Below are 20,947 nucleotides of genomic sequence, written 5' to 3'. Positions count from 1 at the left end.
AAATTTTGGTCTGGAACAAAAGAATTAGCAACTGCCTGAACGGGTGTGGGATCACCCTCTTCTCTTGGTAATCCCAGAGCTATCGTTAAAAGATTTCCTCTATTGACCAGCTGTATTCCTTCATCCCCACTCTCAAAAACGAACCTCCCTGCCTTTAATCCAAGCTTTGGCTTAGAAAACTGAGGGTAAGCAGTCATAATACGCGTTATTTCTCGTTGTACGCCATCAACCAAGATCGCTGGTGTAGACTGGAAATCAGATTGCGTCATAAATCCATGAAGAAATTGTCCGTGAACAAACAATGTAAGTTGGCGTTGCTCTAATGGAATAAGTGTTAACTGAGCAGACGAGAATATTCGCACTAGTGCAACTTCCCACTGTTGTTCTTGCTCTCGGAACGTCAGCGGTGGATAGTTTTGTTTGCTTGAGAACATAGTAGCCGTGTTACGTATCGAGAGTGCTTCATTGGTAGGATTTGCTCCGCTGTGAAGATGAACGTAGAAACCGGTCTCCATTGCTTTTACCTATTTTAAGAAAAACTTTGCACTACGCAACACACATAACAAAGTAGAATGCTGACCTGACTAAAGTTAAGTCTTGTTTATAAAATTGCGCCACACGACTTCCATCACGCACCAGTACCTGTCGGCTATCGGCTGTGGCAATGTGGTACGTAATGACCGGTCCATAAATTATTTCAGAAATTTGAAATAATTCGTCCGAAAAATTTCTTGTGTAACCTTTAGAAAAGGAATTTTTTTTCAAACTGATTCGAACGCGATCACCAATTTTAAATGCCGGTTTCTGAAGCTTTATAAACTTTTTCTCCTGTCCTTGCTTAAATAAAGATGCTTGATTCATGTGGGTTATTTCTTTCGGTTTTTTTTTGTGCCCGGTATGTACACGATTGTTATAGTTTTCAATAATATTTTGCAGGGCGTTTTCCCAGTTGGGATTTTTTGTAAATGTTAAATGCCTGAATATAATCATTTTTAGAGTACGGTTAAACCGTTCAGCTAAGGCGGCTTTATGGCGAGAACTTGATATCTGGTGATAAATGCCATATTTTGCGTACACCTCCCGCGATTTTTCATTGACAAACTCTTTCCCGGCATCAGTCACTAAAACACTGGGGTGACGTTTTTCAAAAAGCCGACCCATTGCTTCCGCAACCGCAATGGCTGATTTATTTTTTAAAGGTTGCGAAAATGCAAAGCGACTGACACAATCGATCATAGTCAAGATGTAGCGAAAACGAAGATTAAATCGCTTAAGCTTTTGCATTTCTACAAGGTCAGCATGCCAGACGTTGTCCACTCCTACGCAGAAATTTTTTAATTTTTTAAACTTTATTCGTAAGGGACGGTGCAGCGTATATACATCTTGCTGCGCCAGAAAATCTTTTACGTCTTTTCTCGAAAAACTTAAATTTAAATTTTTTGATCTATCCTTCGCTATGCGGTACAACGCCATTTCATTGGCTAGATAAGCTGGGGAGGAAATGTCCGTAAATAAACTGCGTAACAGAGTCGCTTTGCGACGATTTACAGACGCTGACGAGATTTTAGTTGTTGCGCTTGTCTTCACCATTTCTAGTGCACTCACCTCAAAATCAATTCCTTCGCAAAAATGGTTATTCCAGTAAGTCAGTTTTATACCATTAATGCATACAGGCTATAAGTTCTCTGCGCCCGAGAATATTGTTCGATAAAACCAAGTAAGCTGTCTGATAACTTCTAACGTTCGGTCTTATATAAACTACGAAATCAAGATATCACTGCAGTCATGCTGTGTAGCAGAAATGATTAAATCTTTTCTCATCGGCTACCGTGCAGAAGAAAATGTTTATAAGCATATTAGAAATCAGAGTGGAGCATCGTTTCCTCATTTTCTGACAGTAATGGTTCGACGCTACTTTTCTAACATTGCAAATGCTGTCGGAAAAATTTTAGCATTTGAGGTTACATATAAAACTATACCTCGAAACAAAAACGAACCACCGATCTGCAAGCAGCGTGCCGGTATTAGTGTGGAAGATATCTTTGCGGTAGGTGTTGGTAGAAGTCCACACACTGCAAAACAGGACGCTGCAAAAAGATTGCTTGCCGTTATTTTAAGAAATTACCATTCTAGATTGCTCGAGTGTTTAGAAAAATCGTCATTTGATCACCCTTTAATTTACCCTAATTTTTTGGAAAATTTGGCAAACATACTGGGGTTTGATGTTGAATTTAAAAAACTTCTTTCGGTAGAACCCGCTATTTTTAATTATCAGGCCAGTGTTCCTAACGAAGAAATATTAGTCACCTCAACCGGGTCGACAGTTAACAACGCTAAAGCCGACTCTGCACGACAGTTACTAATTATTATATTGCATAATTATCATAAACAATTATTGGAAATTTTGGATTTGCCGCCTTTTATCAGTAGCTGAAATGGCGCCAATTCGCTTGGGAAGTGGAACGCCGCGAAACACATCACCGGAGCCGACAGAATCGATATTGTTTTGCGGTGAGGAGCCGCTACCTGGCACAAGCCTTCACAATTTAACACTGACCTTGGTAAGAATACCGGTCTCAAACAGTTTTTGCTCGTTAAACTATATATCATTTTTGTTCTTTTATACAGCCTTTACCGGTTCCGCTGTTAAATTACCACTACTTCAATACCGCAAAGACGCGTCTGACAAATTTTTATCATTTTCGGAACATTATGGAGCAGCAACTGGTTCCACTTCACGTTTACATCGGCTACGCTTTACGAACGTTTGCAATTTGCATGCCAGGAAGTGCTGCAGATATCGATACGGTTACCGGAAATTCATCGGTAGACGTTTACGATAAATATACATGTTTGGAAATTTATGGTCATTTTCATTTTCGGCAAATTCACCAGGTTTTAAAAAATTATTTCAAATTTTATGTGCAGTGTCAACATTGTAACCGTTGCGCGACTATTATCGTACGTAAAAGACGCCGTTTATGTGTGTGCTGTTTTGCTTGTCACTCAAAAGTCTACGTTACCAAGCATGAAGGCTGTGCTTAACGTTTAAGATGAGCCTGATAAAACAATAAACATCGGACTTGAAAAAGTTTTGGACTGCAGTTACCATGGGATTGCCGGTTTATAATTATTATATTTTAACTTACAAATTAAACCACTCAGGTCATGCTACTGTTCATTCTACCTTGCCGAACTACCACAGCGTTTACTAACACCACGTACGCCCGCGAGGTAACCATGTAGCTCCTATGGTCAGCATCAGTGGTCCAATGGTCAGTGTAATATATATATAGGTATATTAAGGATACTTGAGTGCTGGTGGCTGGTATTCATAATTATCGTAGCACATATGGTCGTCTTTATTTTGCCATGTTGTCAGTGTGATATAAAAATGCAGACATTTTAAGAAATCGGGCGCTTATTGGAGGTAATTGAATGGACATTCTATCTTATGGTCAGTAATATTACATCATATGGTCGGTATGGTTAAATCTATGTTCGGTAATATTTCTTTGAGGTTCGGTACAATGGGAAAAACATTACTCAGCAATATTTTCAGACCAATCTTCTTAAACTTTTTCTACCTCTGATTTACTAATAATTACATATTTTCATTTTTGAACTTGTAGATACAACGGTATCGCACGTAAAGGGCGCTTGAAAGGAATTTATTTTTATAAAAAGCTAACTAAACTAAAAGAAGCTAAAAAAACGCAAGAATACAATCAGAATTATAGGAGAAAATCATACCACCATTAACAGAAGAATTACAATATGGTCAAAATAAAATGTGGCTATACGGTCAAAAAACAAATACGTAAGCAAATGAATTGATAGCAGAACGCAAAAACAGCAATTGCAATTTTAAAATAATCCATTTAAACAGCAAGAAATTTTTTTTCAAGATGATTCTCGTCGCCGGCTTGGCGAATTTACACTGTTACGCAGATAGCAATCAAAGCAAAATGTTAATTCTCTTCATGTCTGAATCTCTCACAACTACGCCACAACCGAATGCCACTGGCAGCAGCGCCTTCATTTTCGCGGGCCAAAGTGTCATAAATGACGCTGGCGGAATATGCAGCCATCCCGCGATGGAATTCCGGTGTGTTGGCGCTCTGGGACCACACGTTGGAGAGTCGCATCGTTCGCGGGTCCAGGTTGTGAGCGAACGACTCCATCACCGATCCGCGCTGTTAGTTATTTAAATTATTTTTACACTGGTAAACGATAGCGGAGCAGATTACATATGATTGTACCTTCATCTTCCAAATCAACAGCGCTAAGAAACAATTCATCGTCGCCGATGTTGCCGTTGCTAACGGACTCACTTCCGCTGGCGGCACCGTTCTCTGCTGAGGGTAGACAAATGTATGTGAACGTATGATTGATAATTTTTTATCCATATCGGTACGACTTAAGACAGATAAATTTAATTTTCGTCTGGTTAGCGCAGTTCTTATCTATTTTTACACTATTTTAATTTCTGCGATTTTTGGCAAAAACATTTTTCATACCTTCGGGTTGCTCGCCGGGGCCGACATAATTTTCGTTGTTGAAATTGTCAGGAGCGTCTTCTTCAACGGGGGCAGAAGGTTCGGCCGTCCGATGGAAAAAACTGCGGATTTTCTCGCGCTTGCGGAAAAGCAGGAAAGCTCCAATTAAAACGCATCCAATAACAGCAACTGTGACGCCGACCACACCACCTACACCAAATTCCAAAGGTGTCGGAGTTGGTTGCCCTGTAAAACACGATGGGCATGGAGGGCAGACGTGTACTACAACGCATTGTTTTTCATATTAACAGCAGAGTATAGAATAAGCGGCAGTGGCACTGCTCACCCGTCTCGTTGTTAATGTCGCGTCCCACAGTGGAATTATCATCATGCACATGAATGAAAGTTGCATTTTCATTATTCACCACATCAGACGAAGAAGAAAAATTAAAAAGCGAATTCTCCGCAAAATCAACTGATATATACGCCGTGTCGTTGATTATAAAATCAGCAAAATCCATTACTAATTGCGACGTATTTTCCTGACTCCATGAAACAAGACCAGATAAATTCGACGATTCAAAAAACAACTTGTAATCAAAATCAACGGAGGTTGATGCCAGCGACTTATTGCTGTCTTCATCGAAAGAAATAGGTACAGTAAAATTAAGGCCCGCGTTTTTTGGCGCTTTCTCAGGATATACCGCGCTATATTCTGACGAAGTTGACACAGCAATAGCTTCCGCGGTTTCATTAAAATGGGACGGTCGCAGATAATTCGGAATCAATTGACTGCTCGTATTTTTTATAAAACTAATAACCGTGGAATTCGCACTAACATTTTTTGACACACTCTCGATTCTAAACGAGGATTTTTCCTCGCGTTCCATTATGTAAACTTTTTCTGTCTGTTCAAACTGACTTTTATCGTTATCGATTTCTGACACGTTATCGATGTCTTTAATCAGGTGCTACGACACGTTTAAACTAGACGTCACCGCGGGGTGATTAGCCGCATATCCATTGGAAACAGACGGCTCTGTATATAACGAGGATATTGCTGAAATAGCGGTGGGATGGTAAGTGGTTACGAAAGATAACTCAGCGGTAACCAGATCTGGGTCCAGAGGTTGTGGATCAGTAATTGCAGATGAATCATAAAAGTCGACACGTTCAGTGGACGTTGTCACGCTCATAGCTTTTACCGGCAGACTTTCACTGATCGTACTTTGAACTGTACTGGAATAATCGTCCTTACCATCAGTAGTAGAACTAGTATCATGTGTCGAGACATCGACAGCCGCCTGCGTGGAAGACCAATGAAGTGGAACCGTATGTGTTTCGTAGGGTGTGGTCGCGCTAATCCATGGTGGGAAAATGGGTGGCAGATCCATCCAGTGACAGCATGGTGCGTGCGAGCAGCCTTTACGTAAATCTGCAAGTTAAAAACTGATCTTTCAAGATCAATCCTCTTTAAATACTGTTTGTAAATACACAATCAGAAAATCGTACCTATTATCATAGAAAATAATTCCGTTATTCGTCCTTGCATATAACCAGATTTTTTATTCAATATTAATTTTAACGCTTTATTTTTTATTGGCATTAACCTGGTTGATTAACACCTACCTGCGGTTAATCCGCACTCTTGCCTATAGTTAGTCGTAGTTTACTTATGGTTGTCCGATCATCAACATTTTCTTCGACTCTTAGTTTTGTCCTTCTGGATTAACGAATAAAAAATTGAAATTCAGTCAGCAAAAAACCTACTTTAGAAAAGGTATTTTTAACGAGCAATAGTGCGGCAGAGGTAATAGTTTTAAACGTTGTCGGTCGTAGTTTTACGTATGGTCAACCGTAATTTCACCTATAGCCTAACATACTTTTAGTTTTACATAGAGGCAGCCATACTTTCATCTATGGTCTAACGTACTCGTACCTATGGTCACCAGCGCCGATACGAAAAATGAAATTCAGTAATAAATAAAATCTACCTTGGGAACAGCATTTTCAACGAGCCAATGTGCGGCAGCAGTAATAGTTTTAAATATTGTCCGTTGTAGTTTTACATATGGTCAACCGTAATTTAACCTATAGTCTAACATACTTTTAGTTTTACATAGAATCAGCCGTACTTTCACCTATGGTCTAACGTACTTGTTCCTATGGTCACCTCGTGATACGTACCAGCGCCGATACAAAAAACGAAATTCAGTAATAAATAAAATCTACCTTGGGAACATCATTTTCAAGGATCCAATTTGCGGTAGTAGTAATAGTTTTAAATATTACCGATTGTAGTCTTACATATGGTCAACGGTAATTTTACCTATAGCACACCATACTTTTAGTTTTAATAAAATCAGCCATACTTTTACCTATGGTCTAACGTACTCGTACCTATTGTCACCTCGTGATACGTACCAGCGTCGATACAAGAAATTAATTTCAGTTATTAATAAATCTACTTTTGGAACAGCATTTTGAACGAGCAAATATGCGGCGGCAGTAATAGTTTTAAATATTGTCGGTCGTAGTTTTTCATATGGTCAACCGTAATTTTACCTATAGTCTAACAGACTTTTAGTTTTACATAGAATCAAACCATTCTTTTATCTGTGGTCTAACGTACGTTTACCTATGGTAACTACATGTTACGTACCTGCGCCGCAGCGAGAGATGACCCTAACACCGAGTTGCTCAATACACTCCAGTTCTCGGCAACGGTGTCCGTCAAAGGTCGTGCCGGAAAGAACAATGACTTGCAAATCCGGAAAATTTAAAGTCGGACGCCAGTTGGGCAGCACATAAACGCCGGATTTGCTCATGTCCAGAATGCGAACACCGGAAACTATATCTTTCGGCTGGTTGTCCAAGGGCCATGTCGTCAGGCGGTGGTCATTACATTTCCATAGGGCTGCAGTACAAATGCAGAATCGCGGGCATTGTACAGAATTTGCAGCTGACAAAGTAGCTGCTAAAACGATCACACAAAGTCCGAGCCACATGTTGGCGTGCGCAAAAAACAATAATTAAACGACCAAAATTTCAATAAGGAAACCGAAATGCACCAGAAGAAATTATCCTGAAGCAGTTAGCAATTTTCAGCTTGGGGAAATAGTTCAGTCCATCAGTGCCACAACATTTAAATTTCTTTCAGTGACAATCAAAGATAAAAATTGTAGCCAGTGCTTGTAATTCACGAGTCATGTCTATTGAAGAATCGGTGTTTTCTCTGTTTCCTTTTTCTTTTTGTAACTATGGTACGCTTCTACTGATAAGGATGCGTGGGAACAGCAAAATAATCGCCATTCCTAACTCCTCATTTGCTAGTTTTTTTCTGCATCGCTTAACAGCTTGTCAACAGCTGGCGCCTGTGATGAAGTTGGCGCCTCTACCGATTTACACCAGTCGGGTTCAATGGAAAGCACCAGGACGATACAACCGCACGGAAATTTGTCATTAACCGCTAATCTGCTTGTATCGGTTTTATCTCTACCGGAAAGTAAAGTGTAAGTCGTGTTGATATAAGTATTTAAAAAATGGTTTTATCTTACTTTTTAAGTACTTTATTTATGTTTTAGTAAGTTTTGAATATCCGTAATTTGTGCACGTAATATTAATTTACTTCTTTCAAATAAAAATCGAATTACTCGGTGTTGCCATACTATCTACGGTTTGTACTGTACGTAAGGTGATTTGTACCGTGTTTAGTGTTCCGATTATCGTAATGCGGTGGTTTAATAATTAAAAATATACCTATGTTTACAGGTTCCACTTTGTCGTTATAATTATTTTTATGAATTACGATTTTCGTAATTGATAGTTTTTGACTCAGGTTGGATGTGCGTAATCTTGAATTATGGATGTGATAATATTCTAAATTATTGTTATCGATGCAGCGGTACGTACGCACGTATCATTCCTCTCACATATTGAAGCAATGTTTTTCCCCGCGCTTGCTTGTGTAAAGAAAGTATTATCTGCTCTTATGCTCTAATAATATTTTGTGATAGCCCCAGTACGTACTGCACTGTAGTGCACAAAGAGCGAATACACGCCGATGCACCAGGTGCAACAATGTACGAGTACGTATATACGTAATAGAGTGTGCTTAATTTACTGTACGCTTGATGTTTGCATGCTGCACGTTAATGAATACTACACGAGATTTACTAGTGGGGTGATAATTTACGGGATCTAATAGATAATGCTGAACCTTACTGTAAAACGTAGACGGCGTATTATTGTAAGGCACTGATCACAGGCACCGGCGACGAAATGTGCGACAGTTTAATGCAGAAGCTGGGCCGTCTACCGGCGGAAGCAGCATGTATTTTTAGAACGGCATTCTTGATAAGGTAACAACCATCAATCCGCCCGCAGTTCCATATGCCTGACTGATTCACGCTTCTGCGGGCGCGCATGACAGGTACCTTATCAAATGCAGGAGATCACGTTCTCAATAAAAACAGCTGATATCATAAAGGCATATCCCGGGAATTATGGCACGTTTATCACACGGCTAAATTGTCATTTTAATTGCAGAATAAATCTCATCATTATCTTCATTAGTGTACTATGTAACCAATACTAATTCTGCTGTTTAATGCATAAAGCCGCCATAAGAAGGAAATAGGTCTGGTTGAAGAGGTGCACGGAAACCGCTATTTATCGAAAAATGTAAAGGTAGCTGTATCATATTTATTCTTAACGCTGAAATAGCCAGCGTAACACCGCGTCATTGTCTCTGGCACAAACTTATCGTCCGGCGTTTATCGTCTTGGTGGAGAAAATGGAGATGGTTAATTATGGCTCTCACTATACCTTGATTGCTTTATAAACCAGCCACTTCTCTTGTAAGCTATATCATCTGATTTAGTTCTAACTTCCGGGCGCAGACTCAAAATTACTAATTACCTGACAAAAATGGCAGGCGCTCTAATTGTTCTGGCACTTTCTCTGGTAGTGGCGGTGGTCGCTAAGTAATGTATGTACCACACATAAGCTGAGATGCGGCTGCGGGACTGTGCGCGCGCCCATTGTACTTGTAATATTGATAACATAACATTTAAACCAGCTAGCATCAGGTTTTTTATTCCAAAATTGTACAGTAATAACGTTGTTGCTGAAGTGCAGGCCAAGCTGATGTGTCTGTTGCCGGCTACCAGTATGTGGCGACCAGTCTGTGGTGTGGACGGGACCACCTACAGCACCGACCGCCAGGTCGGATGCCAAGGTCAGTTCACTTAACGGGATTGGTCTGGTACAATGTACAAGGTACAATCTATCGGACTCTCATAAACCCGGCATATTTTCCACTTTCGAGCTATCCCAAAGCATTTTTGGCGTTGCGATACGACAATTACGTTGCACGATTGGTTTGCATATACGAGTATATTGCTGTGAATACAGTATAAACAGATAATACTTACCACATCCGGTTATTAAAGTACGCATATCTGCTGAACCTTCTACGCCATGATTAAGAGTAAGCGTAGCACACGAGGTCACTGCAGTAACGTACAGCCCAGGAGCGCTTTCTATACCCTACAGTACTCTCCTGGGTCGCGTGCCCACAGCTGTGGTCAACAGTGGCGAACAGAAGTCGGCTAGCGTTCCGGTGGAGCTGAATCTGGCCAATCTGGAGTAGGAGCTGGCGCGGCAGAATCTGAGCGATGAAGACGACTACGACGATGAGAAATACTTCGGTAAGTCGCTTATAAGTTGTACTTACGAGAAACATACGAGTACATGTCGGCGGCTGCATCTACTGCCGCCTTGATACGGGTATTAATTCGCCGATAATACCGGGAAGATCGAGCTCAAGGCGTGCCGGTAGCCCACACTGGAGCCCCGGGGCGGTTATGTGCACCATGGACTATGGTGTATGCACCCGTATGCGGTAGCGCTGGAAACACTTACGGCAATCGATGCACTGCTGTGCTACGGGTGCAGTAATCCTTGGCAAATTCAATAAGTAATCTGTTGGTAAAAAGACGATTTCCTGTAGAAGCAGCAATTGTTCATGATGGTGGATGCCGGAAAGCTGTTATTTGCACCATGGAATATACGCCCGTGTGCGCCCGCAATGGGGAGACCTACAATAACCACTCGCCGGTTCGGAGACCCTTCAAAAAGGTCACCGGATGTTATGCTTAGTGATCGAGTTAATGTGGTTCTTGGCGTAGCAGCGGCACACCACGGTCCGTTCTGAGCAGCAGTGATCTGCACTATGGAATGGGCATCCGTGCGTAGCAGCGATGGGAACACCTATGGCAATCGATGCGCTGCCAATTTCCGGTATGCCATTTGCAGGAACTAGTCATATCTAATTAAATGATAATTATGCCGAGTATGATCAGCAGTGTGCGAATACGTAACAGATTATGTCAAGTAACTGTTCGGCTGCAGGTGTTGAAGTCGTTCACTCCGTAGATTGCTGAAGTAATACCGCGCGGAATGCAATTAACATATAAATCATCTTTATTTCCTTACCTAGAGTGTCGAGATCATCTTCTCCATCTATTTTAACTGCACTGCTCCATTCAGTGCCAACAAAATTTATAAAATACCAGCAGTTTTTTGGTTGCGGGATTTTTGTTGGCACACTCAAAATATTAATTAAAATATAATATTGAATTTGTCGGTTAATCTTCAGCATATCTGGGGGTGCAGCGCCGTGCCGTTGGTCTTTACCGACGTCATCGATACTGTCTCCTCCTCGCCGGCCTTCCGCTAGCCGGAGCTCTCAATGACACACTGCTTTTCGCTTTCCTGCTCCTTCATTTCCTTCTCTTTATTGGACGCGATCCTGACTAGATCGTGGTTTTATTCCATGTAGAGACGAAATTCGATTGCTTAACAGTTTTTTCATATTTTCGATCGCGGGTTTATCCATTATAGAGACAAAACTCAGTTTGCTGAGCAGTTTTTCAGTTTTATGTGCTGCGTTTTAAGATGTTTTTCTGGACCGCTGATTACCCAGGGCTCGTGGCTTTGTGTTCTTTATGGAAGTCCTGTGTACCGTAATCAAGAAGTAAATGCAGTAAAAGTACCTGAAAGTTACGCTTGTAGAATTGTTTTAGAAGCATAGTGTGGGATCCGATCATCGCTTGCATGATCATAAACCTCATTAAAGAAGTATTTGATTTGCATTTAATAATTATATTACTTCGAAAGGAGCGTTCTGTTGTCGCGTTATCATCTATATATAGCTTGAAAGAAACTTTCCTAGCCATCAGGTTTGACCTATTAACCGACGAGCCGGTGCAGCAGTTGCCCTCTTCTCCTTATACTTCTTGAAATAATCGTAGTATTGATCCGGGGAGCTTTATCAGCCAGAGAGTTATTACGCTACTGCGAATTCTCTCTGACTGTTTTCCAGTTGCGTATAACAATACTTCAGTGCCATCATTGTTTAGAGCATCGTTAGCTAGCTGTCAAACGCGGATGCTCGCACCATGGAAACGGCGGGCTTTTCGTTGACATACAGATGAAGATTATTTTTACCGATCAGATGATTACTGTTGCATTACTTTATTTTTAAAAAATTTTGAAATGGCGTCGACCAAGACCAGATGTCGTAAGCGGTACATTACAGTTAGCGAAATGCCTCGCATCGGGCAAATAATCCATGAGTGTTTGGAACACCAGGTTGAGAAACCTGGTTATGTTGTGCTTAATATACCCCCAAACTGCCGAACACGTGTCCCGCAAATCTCCGCAGTTCGAGAATTAAATGCAAAAAGATCTATCTTACATGAGCGAGTTTCCGGCTGCTACTACTCACAGGTGCAAGAAGAAGGAGTTATAACATACCAGGATTATCGCGACGCAAGCCGGGGGGAAAGCTCTCTTAACTTAAGTTTTGAGGAGCTCGCTGACAGTGGAAAATGGTATGCTGCGGACATCCACATCCCTGAATTGGACGGTCTACAAACAATGGAGTTCTTCGACTTTAACTCGTTCAAGGACATTCTCCGTGAATCTGGAGTGGACATTCCCGGGTTTAACACCTCCACCGGTTTCCTCGGTGCCCCCGAGACCTTTTTTGGGTATCATGTAGAGGTGGCCAATTGTGCCTTCTTGAATATGCATCATGTCGGCAAGGCTAAGCGTTGGCGTATTACCCCCCCTCGCTGCAAGTGGGCTTTCGATAATTACCTGTATAAAACCTTCCCCGAAGAGTTCCAGGTTTGTGGTGGTGCCGTGAGCCACCTGAACTTTATCGTTGAACCAGATAATCTCCGTGATGAGGACATTCTTGTCGATGAAATTGATCAGGAGCCGGGAGACTTGATAATAAGCGCTTACGGAGCTTACCATAGTGGGATTAATTCAGGATATTGTGTTAATACCGCAACGGCGATCACCACACCGGCTTGGATACCGGCATTTGCCGAGTCGGTTATTTGTAAGTGTGATCCAGAAACTGATGTCACACCCGAACTCGAAAAAATCCGGAAGTATCTCAAGAAGCGGTCGAATTTCGATGTCGATGTTAATTACGCCTACTTGCGCCGAGTAAGTTAAATTTGTGAATGTTAACTACCTTTGAGCTTTCTTATATCAAATGTTGTTTTTTTAAATATTTTGAAACATTGTTTTTTAAGAAAGGTGAATGGAAACTAGAACAGTTCCTGCCGGTCTCTCAGCGCCGTCAGGACGCATCATTAATGCAAGGTCAAATTCACGAGCCCCCGATTTCGACTGATGTCGTGGATCAGTGGATCCATGAAAATATCGTTTATGATCCATCTGATGAAAAATGTAAGTAAATGAATCTTAAACAAAATAATTAACTACAATCAATAATACCTTATTTAATTTTAGCGATTCGACCGTTCCAAGCAGCGCGCAAGTTCCGCGAGCACTTGCAGACCATCCGTATGCCTACCAGTCTGGATGACGTTGCTCTGGCCACGCGCCTAGGTAAACGAATGCCGCTCGTTCACGAAGGGTTTAAGGCTGGCTCGCGGTACCAATCATCCGAAAAAGGAAAGAAGCGGAAGTCATTCTGGACGTGGCCTCATTGCTATTTTAACGATGCAGAGTGAAAGATCGCGGTATTTTTGTCATTGATGTGTTTCGTATTTCTTTTTGCTGCTAAGGCGGTCACTTTTTTCGATTTTCTTTGGTATTTTGTGCCTTTTTTAACCCCTTTTTTTCCACTTTAACTTTACAGACAACTTACCTATTATTACGCCCTTTATATTATCCGTGCTTGCTCGATTTTGATTTTTGCTGTTTGTTTATGCTACGTGGATTCTTGTTTCAATCAAATCAGATATGTAGAGTGGAGTGTGGTACTTCGTCATTTACGATAAAATGTATGGTCATCTGCATTGTTCAGTATGGTTACGACTTCTGCGTATGGTCAGCCGCATCAAGCCGAACGAACCGTCTGTAAGGAACTTGCTTATGGTTATCTACATTACTACCTATGTTCAGATCTTACTTATAGTCATTTATTGTACTACCTATGGTCACCTTTACTTATGGTCATATAGAACACTACCTATGGGCGGCTTTTACTTATGGTCATCTTGAACACTACCTATGGTCATCTTTTAAAAGGTAGAATGCGAAGGCAAATCAGTTTACTGTTGCCTAAATACGGAGGATGGAAGGGGAATGTGAAGGCAACTCATATTTCACACTCAGTAGTCATTTATATTCATACAGACTTTTTCATGCATAGTGTACTATAGCCTGTTTTACGCTACGTATGGTCAGCCCCTCGCTCGTTGTACGTTTTTCTCCGGCGTCACTCGCCCGTATGGATGCATTTTTTCAATCGTCACCCGCCTGCGCATGTCGGGGGGTGGGGGGGCGTCGTTCGCCAAAACAGCGCTCTCTTCATCATTTATATACCAACTACCAAGCAGAGGAACACTTTTTTTAAAAAATTCATCTGTACAATATTTATTTTGTGCATCTGCAATACATCGATTTTTACATTGCAGGTTATGGTCCGTCCACTCTGGTACACCACGGTACACCGATCTCTGCGGCCGTGTCTGGCGCGCTGCTCGTCCTCGCTGTTCATTTCCAATTGAAACTGCCATTTCGCAGCTGGAAATGCCTCCGACATTTGGGTTGTACGGATTTGCTGCTGGTACGCGGTCTGTTGGCAGTGTTGGCCACCCTTGGTCTGCTGCTAGTGCTGCGGACCTTCCTCTTCGCATTCGGAAACCCCGGTCGGCGCTCCCCTTTGGACATCACTGCCGTGATGTCGCAAATCCGGAGTAAATTCATGGAAAACGGAACACGGGCACCACTGACTCCGGAAGAAAGTAGCCGAACCAAAGCCACGCAGGACCATTACGAAGAGATAATCAATAGATTCCGGAACGCCTTCGCAAAAGCGGCGTCGTTGCGCTCCGTTATTGTGGGTTTCTACGGATTGAGCGGCTTGGTATTCCTCTCCCAGTCCATTCTTGCCGGTGTGTTCTGGACATGCATGGCTCCTTTCGGTGAAGATTACAACGAAATTGCGGATGAGGAGATGGGCAAAACGCTGGATAGCCATCCTTCAACGGCACTGGCTCCCACTGGTGAAAACTGCGGCGAATGTTCAAAGGGATCCTGCCTGTTGATCGTTTTGATTGCATACAAGGGAGCACTTGCGCTGTATATGATGATCACCATTTACTACTTGATCATTAGCATCTAGCACCCACCTTGGCACAAAGCGTAATTTGTCCAAGGCTGCAATTGTACTACAGATTTGACAAGCGGACAATTAAGTTATTGCACAGAGTGAACTGCAATTAGGGCTTGAGCTGGTGTTGCATAAAACCAAGTAATTCATTAAAAAACTGCCCTGAAGCGAACGAGTACTGCGCCAAAGGCAGGTATCATGAGGTATGCATGGTAACCTCACCAGTGCCAGCTTGCTTGTTTGTGTTTGTGTTTCTAGTTATTCAGTCGATTATTATTAAAGAGCACAACGCTCACGTCGTGACACACTGTTTCATTCCAAGCGGTAAAATGTTACAACGTAATTTACGGCATACATATTTAATGACAACGGATACAAGACACGGGGTTACCGCAAGTTGAGCGGACCGGACCGTGACAGCAAGGTTTTGCTGTCATGGTCTGTGTCACCTGTGCAAATACAATTTGTAGTACAGCGTTACCTAACATCTGTTCATTTATTAACATCGGCTGAAATTCCAAAATGAACTAAAGTGGCATCCTTGTAATTTTTTTGCATAAGCCGGGCAACCGGAAATTAATGCAAACTTTATAGGATATTGTTTTGGGCCAATGGACAATCAAAGATTGTTTTAAATGGTTTTATTCCAAAGGACAGATGCTAGACAACAGTTTACAATGTTTCTCGACTATTTACAAACTCCACCTGCCGAGTGGCCAAACATGGTCGAAACAGGAAAGCATCACGTCACAGGATGGCCATGGCACGGTCCTGTGGCTGTCCGCCTTGATTCCGCCTTGATCCCCGAGTGTGTACACACTTATTACCTGGCCTCATGCAGCTTAATTAATCTTCGCCAACCTGCGGCTCCGTTGCGATGAGAGGAAGCGGTCGAATTTCGGCGTGGTACCGCTGCATATGTTGCGCTGCAAGATGAAAAAACAACTGCTGATAAAGTGTAACCAGTAGGCTGTGAATTATGATTCCAAGTCGGAGTTATAAACCATTACTAAAAATCAGAGGAAGTGACTATGCAAAACTCACCGATAAGATCCGGTGATGCCAGTCTGTAGCGATCGGTCTTCCGAGCCGTTTTACATTTCAGACACACTAACTGGCGCTTCACTTGCCCATTCACCAGCGGATCATCGACATCCTCCACACCTTGACTGAACTTTTCCCACAAAAACTGCAGATTCTTGCCATAACAATACCGACTCCTCTTCAGATGCTGCTTAAGGTGGGAACTGGAAAACGTTACCCTGCCTAGTTTCGACACAGTTTCCTGGCAGAAGATGCAGATGAAATCGTAGCCATAGTAGGGCGACCAATCGTATAGCGTGCTGGGTACGGTTTGCATGGCAGAGGAGACGGTGGATCCGGCAGTAGCGTCCGCCGGAAAAAAGGCCGTTACCACTGCCGGTGGCGGGCGGATAACAAGTTGCGATGGGCACGCAGAATTTTGTGGTTGTATGAGATCCAGATGGTCACTTCTGTACAACGCTAAACCGTGGTTGAACGCCGCAACAGGGTTCACGGAATAGTTACTGATACTGCCAAATCCAGAAGCCGTAACGGGAACGCCACAGTTAGCTTCGGTATCATGAACGTATCTCTCTCGGTGTGTTTCCTGTCCATTTTGACCAGAAGCGGGTGTATCTGTAGCCAAATTCTGCCGATTAGAGCTCGACCGGGTTCGCGTACGGGTGTGCTGGTGATCCGAATAATGAAGTAGAAGGGGCTGTTGGTGCCTGGACTGCTTGGGGACTTGGTGTGGCGTCCCCGAAAGATGATGGTTGGAGTGATGCATTTGGGTGTGCACGAAGCCATTCGTCCACGTTTTTGGAGACCGTTCAGCTGCAATCGGAGACGAAGGGCTGCTGGTGCCGGGTTGGTGTGCCGTTATTGGTCCTCGTTGCATGGCGTAATACTGAAAAGCAGTTTTTTTATTAACTTTAACTTTAATATCTGCTAAACTATCTGGCAGTATCCAGAAGTCGCTACTTTATCGTTAATCGTTATCATCACGAGAAACAATTCACAAAGCTCAAAATCGTCACACATACGACGAATTCTGCATATCAATTTTGTTTCTCTAAAACCAACTTACGCCTGGCTGCAGCCTTCTATCGAGAAATGAAAAACGAATAACAAAGCTTTTTATCCATAAAAAATGAACGGCGGGTCAAAGTGTGAAGCGTGCATGCATGGCTGCATCCATCATATAAGGCTATCGGAAAAAGGACTTTAAACTTATGACAGCACTTTGCAGTGTTTGATTCGGTATAATTACTGTAATTATTTCCGCGGTTTTTAAAAGCCTTATTTTCAGACTGGACCTCACTAGTTGCAGTTCTGTAATCTGTACTTAACCTTGTGAGGTGCGATTTCCGGTATCAGTGAAGTAAGCGGTGAACTGGCAAGTGTCATTTTCGGTTTGACCGCTGTTTTTCCCTCCGTATGGATGTGCGAAATTCTGTCAGCTGCAGATGGACACCATATCCCAGCTGTTTTGATACATGCCCCACCATTTGAGTCACAATCTGTGGAAAATCTTGAGTCCGACGCGGGGTCCATCTGAATAACGTGGTTTACATTGAAGTACAACGCCAATCGTCACAGTGAGATAAAAAATTTTTCCAAAATCCGAAGTCGAAATACTTTGTGGTTTTATTATGACCAGCACATTTGTCGTGACTCCACAGCATGCAGCTGATTACCCCGCGACACCGTACAGAAACGTAGAAGATTGACGAATAGGCAGCACAATCACGAAAAAAATAAATTAACGGTTTACATAGTAAGTTGGGAATTGATTCAGGTTACTGTCAACGTTTCCTGCAGTTTTCCGCAGAGCCGGCTTTGTTATGACTGAATGCTGTTGACCAAGAAAATTCTCAGGGTGCACATTATGCTGTTATCATGTGGGCCGTTACAGATTACAGCGACAGATTAACCTTATGATACCAATCTTCCGCTTTCTGTAACTAGCTCAGCGATCACATATTGTAAATAAACAAATATTCATGTATCATGAAGTATGTGCTATGCTGTGGAACGTTGTACAAACATGATTGGGAGTAAGGTCCGAGTACCGGCAATGACAACGATGCAAGCTTACCAAAGTTGTAATCTTATAATACATAATATGGTAGAGATCGGTACATCATAAATTTGAAATAATCGAAACTTTTCCAACCGTAACAATTAACAATTTGAGCTTCAGAGGACGAGGCTGTGGAAAGTGACATTCCGTAGTTCCATACATGAACTGCTGTACTCCGAACTTTAACTGGCTTGAGCCCAGGTCAACTGATAACGTACCGCCCATAAAGCGACAGCAGCCGCATTTACGACGGGTCTACCAGGAAGTGCAATTATATATACATATATGTGACTAAAACGTGGTACTATGCAAATTGGGGTACTGTAAGCGATATTACAGGCAAACTGCATCTACAATCAGATCAGCTTTGGTACGTGCCGGGAAAATTACGGTCGGAGAGGGCATAATACGGAGCGGATAGTTAGGCAAAAAGAGCAACATCCGGAGTCATAGCTGGCATATCCTTACACCCATTACGGTAGTTTTTATAACATTCTGAAGAGTGACGTTGATTCTTAGTGTCAAAACAGCGAGACATGCGGCTTAGCCACACATCACATCCAAAGTTTTCGCTGACTAGCGAATCCCCGAAGCCGAGTTCCGGCCGTGAAACATCGAAGAAGTGGTGTCTGCCAGAGAAAATATCCGGGTCTTTTTGTCAGAGTTTCGAAACCTATACGGCAACGGCTGTAGCAGAGAAGGTAGTTTATACGTATAACACAACATCCTTATTACCCTTATTACTGTAGTAGGGCAGAATGCCCCATGATGCGTTCAAATTCGGCCTAATATCGTTTAAGCGCATACAAAGCACTGACCACGTCCAGTAATCAGAAAGATGGTTACGTTACACTGGATACTGTCTGCATTGATTCCAATTTCTTATGTCTGTTGGGAATCAAGCAACCATGTCAAGCCGCAGACGCCTAATCCCGTTGAAACCATGCAACACGTTGCGAAATCGCCCGAAAGGAAGTGGTAGTTTGTGAATTTTCAAAGGGGCAGTTATATGTAACTAATTAACCCCACTATCCTGCCCCCCTAACAAGCGTCTGGCTTTTGACTATAATATAATAAAAGGTCACGTTTAAAACTCTTTTAAGCTTCGCCATAAACAGGTACACTTAACACTGCGGAAGCGAACAGCGGAAGTGCAAATAAACTGCAAATTGCGTACGAGATTATTTTTCATTTTATTTTATGTAACTGCCCCAATTCTCGGCAAGGCACACTGCACCATCGAAAAGTTCCGGAAACGTTTTGCTGGCTCTTTTTTTATATTTATTTGATACTTTTTCGGTAATTAATTTCAGCGTTCAGTTACAAGTTGGCAACCGCAGCAAGAGTGCATCGCACCATTACTGGAGATGTCGTAGCAGTTCACTGTAATGGCTTTTACATGTACATCTTTCCGTAAGTGCGCTCGTGAATCATCAAGATCAAGGTATGTTCACACTCCACACCGAGTCTCCGCCACTTTCGTAATACGATCATTACCAGTTTGTAGACAAAGTGGTGGTCGCATGAGATCATGCGCGCGTAAATTCTCGCTCGTTAACCCAAGCAATCGCCGGTGTCTTAACTCGCATCCAATGGCCCATGATCACAATGATGTCAGTGATATTGGCAGTACACGGTGTCTCTACTTTAATTTCGGATGATTCACAACCGTTACACGGCATTATTCTTTTACAAGCGTAAACTGGTTGAACAACACGGTGCTGTTACAAACCGGTTTACACAGTCAAGAGCCCTTCGATGGTATAATATATAAGCACGATAGACAACAAACACGCAATCGGCGCAGCATCACTCGGATTTGATTGCCGATCGTAACACGCGCGTTTGCACAGCTGGTACAATATTTTTTAAATCTGGCGTTGTTTCACTCGAGCATTCGATTTCTGCTGTGATATCGAAGGTCCGTCTATACCTGCATGACTCCCTTGAAAGCGTCGCGTTCTCTCGGTAAATTTACTCTGACCAAAATCTTCCTGGTTATTGGAGGGATCAATGCGGCCGTTGCTACTGCCAATGCCATAACTACACTGATTTGCGAACGTAAGTTGAATTTTGCAAAGTGAAAAAAGTAGTAAAAACCTTCATATTTAGTATTATTTCAACATTATAGTGTTTCCCAAAGATTCAGTTAAAAGACAAGTGGAAATTCCATTGATTGGCAGTTAATATACTTCTACGTATTACGAAAGATGCATAAGGTTTTATTTTTTTATTTTAAACCTTTTCACGACAAAAATAACTGAAGAAGCGTTTGACAAAAACACGAAATCGCTATTGCTGCCGTATTTGTGATTTATAAATTGGTGTTCGTATTAAAATTTAATAGCGCATGGTCGTATCGGCCCGTATGCTATACTGCACGTTTCTGGCCTTCAGGTTAATTCAGTACATGATTGTATGTTCCCTTTGCTGCATTTGGTGAGTTGCACTGTATGATTGTTTGCATTTGTACCTCCTTGTTAACGAGACAGAAAACATATGCTCCATATTATTAGGCATTAATGTGGTGTTCTCTATTTGCGCGAGTAAGATTATAGCGGGCAGCTATACTAGGCATAGGAACGCTTTGGTTAGAAAAGAAAAGTCATCCATGCAAGACATCAGTTGTACATTGCAGTTTATGGTCGGTCCGCTCTGGTACACCCTGGTACGCCC

The 20,947-nt window shown here is 42.2% G+C and overlaps 4 protein-coding genes across 10 annotated transcripts in view; 2 read left to right on the top strand and 2 right to left on the bottom strand.

Moving 5' to 3' along the window:
• Positions 1–15,428, top strand: part of LOC129592769 (uncharacterized) — a 32,164-nt gene extending 16,736 nt beyond the window's left edge. Inside the window, exon 2 of the mRNA XM_055488892.1 lies at positions 14,468–15,428. Coding sequence (XP_055344867.1) covers positions 14,468–15,177 — 710 coding nt within the window. The 3' untranslated portion in view covers positions 15,178–15,428. The remainder of the gene's footprint in view (positions 1–14,467) is intronic.
• LOC129592767 (uncharacterized) lies at positions 3,723–5,472 on the bottom strand. Of its 3 annotated transcripts, none has more exons than XM_055488890.1 (4): positions 4,846–5,472; positions 4,521–4,745; positions 4,263–4,358; positions 3,723–4,196 (listed from the first exon to the last, which is right to left on the bottom strand). In XM_055488890.1, the coding sequence occupies exons 1-4, from the start codon at positions 5,387–5,389 to the stop codon at positions 4,060–4,062; spliced, it is 1,002 nt and encodes a 333-aa protein (XP_055344865.1). In that variant the 5' UTR covers positions 5,390–5,472; the 3' UTR covers positions 3,723–4,059. The 3 variants fall into 3 exon arrangements, with proteins under 3 accessions (XP_055344865.1, XP_055344862.1, XP_055344863.1); XM_055488887.1 differs by having other exon boundaries at positions 4,521–4,781; positions 4,846–5,467; XM_055488888.1 differs by having other exon boundaries at positions 4,263–4,355; positions 4,521–4,781; positions 4,846–5,467.
• On the top strand, positions 9,387–13,833 carry LOC129592764 (lysine-specific demethylase 4D-like). 5 transcript variants are annotated; one of them, XM_055488885.1, is made up of 5 exons: positions 9,387–10,451; positions 10,513–10,802; positions 12,294–13,025; positions 13,115–13,271; positions 13,335–13,833. In XM_055488885.1, exons 2-5 carry the CDS (start codon positions 10,785–10,787, stop codon positions 13,556–13,558), a joined length of 1,131 nt encoding a protein of 376 aa, XP_055344860.1. In that variant the 5' UTR covers positions 9,387–10,451; positions 10,513–10,784; the 3' UTR covers positions 13,559–13,833. The 5 variants fall into 5 exon arrangements, 4 of the variants coding, with proteins under 4 accessions (XP_055344860.1, XP_055344859.1, XP_055344858.1 ...); XM_055488884.1 differs by having other exon boundaries at positions 11,161–13,025; XM_055488883.1 differs by having other exon boundaries at positions 10,914–13,025.
• Positions 15,429–15,662: 234 nt separating the features above from the next.
• LOC129592736 (uncharacterized) lies at positions 15,663–18,035 on the bottom strand. The gene is made up of 4 exons (XM_055488842.1): positions 17,827–18,035; positions 17,539–17,742; positions 16,210–17,095; positions 15,663–16,091 (listed from the first exon to the last, which is right to left on the bottom strand). The coding sequence occupies exons 2-4, from the start codon at positions 17,740–17,742 to the stop codon at positions 16,012–16,014; spliced, it is 1,170 nt and encodes a 389-aa protein (XP_055344817.1). The 5' UTR covers positions 17,827–18,035; the 3' UTR covers positions 15,663–16,011.
• Between the last annotated feature and the right edge of the window lie 2,912 nt (positions 18,036–20,947).

Source organism: Paramacrobiotus metropolitanus, unplaced genomic scaffold (genome assembly GCF_019649055.1).
Source record: "Paramacrobiotus metropolitanus isolate TYO unplaced genomic scaffold, Prichtersi_v1.0 Parri_scaffold0000055, whole genome shotgun sequence".
Classification (NCBI taxonomy): domain Eukaryota; kingdom Metazoa; phylum Tardigrada; class Eutardigrada; order Parachela; family Macrobiotidae; genus Paramacrobiotus; species Paramacrobiotus metropolitanus.
This window is presented reverse-complemented; position numbering and strand designations above follow the sequence as displayed.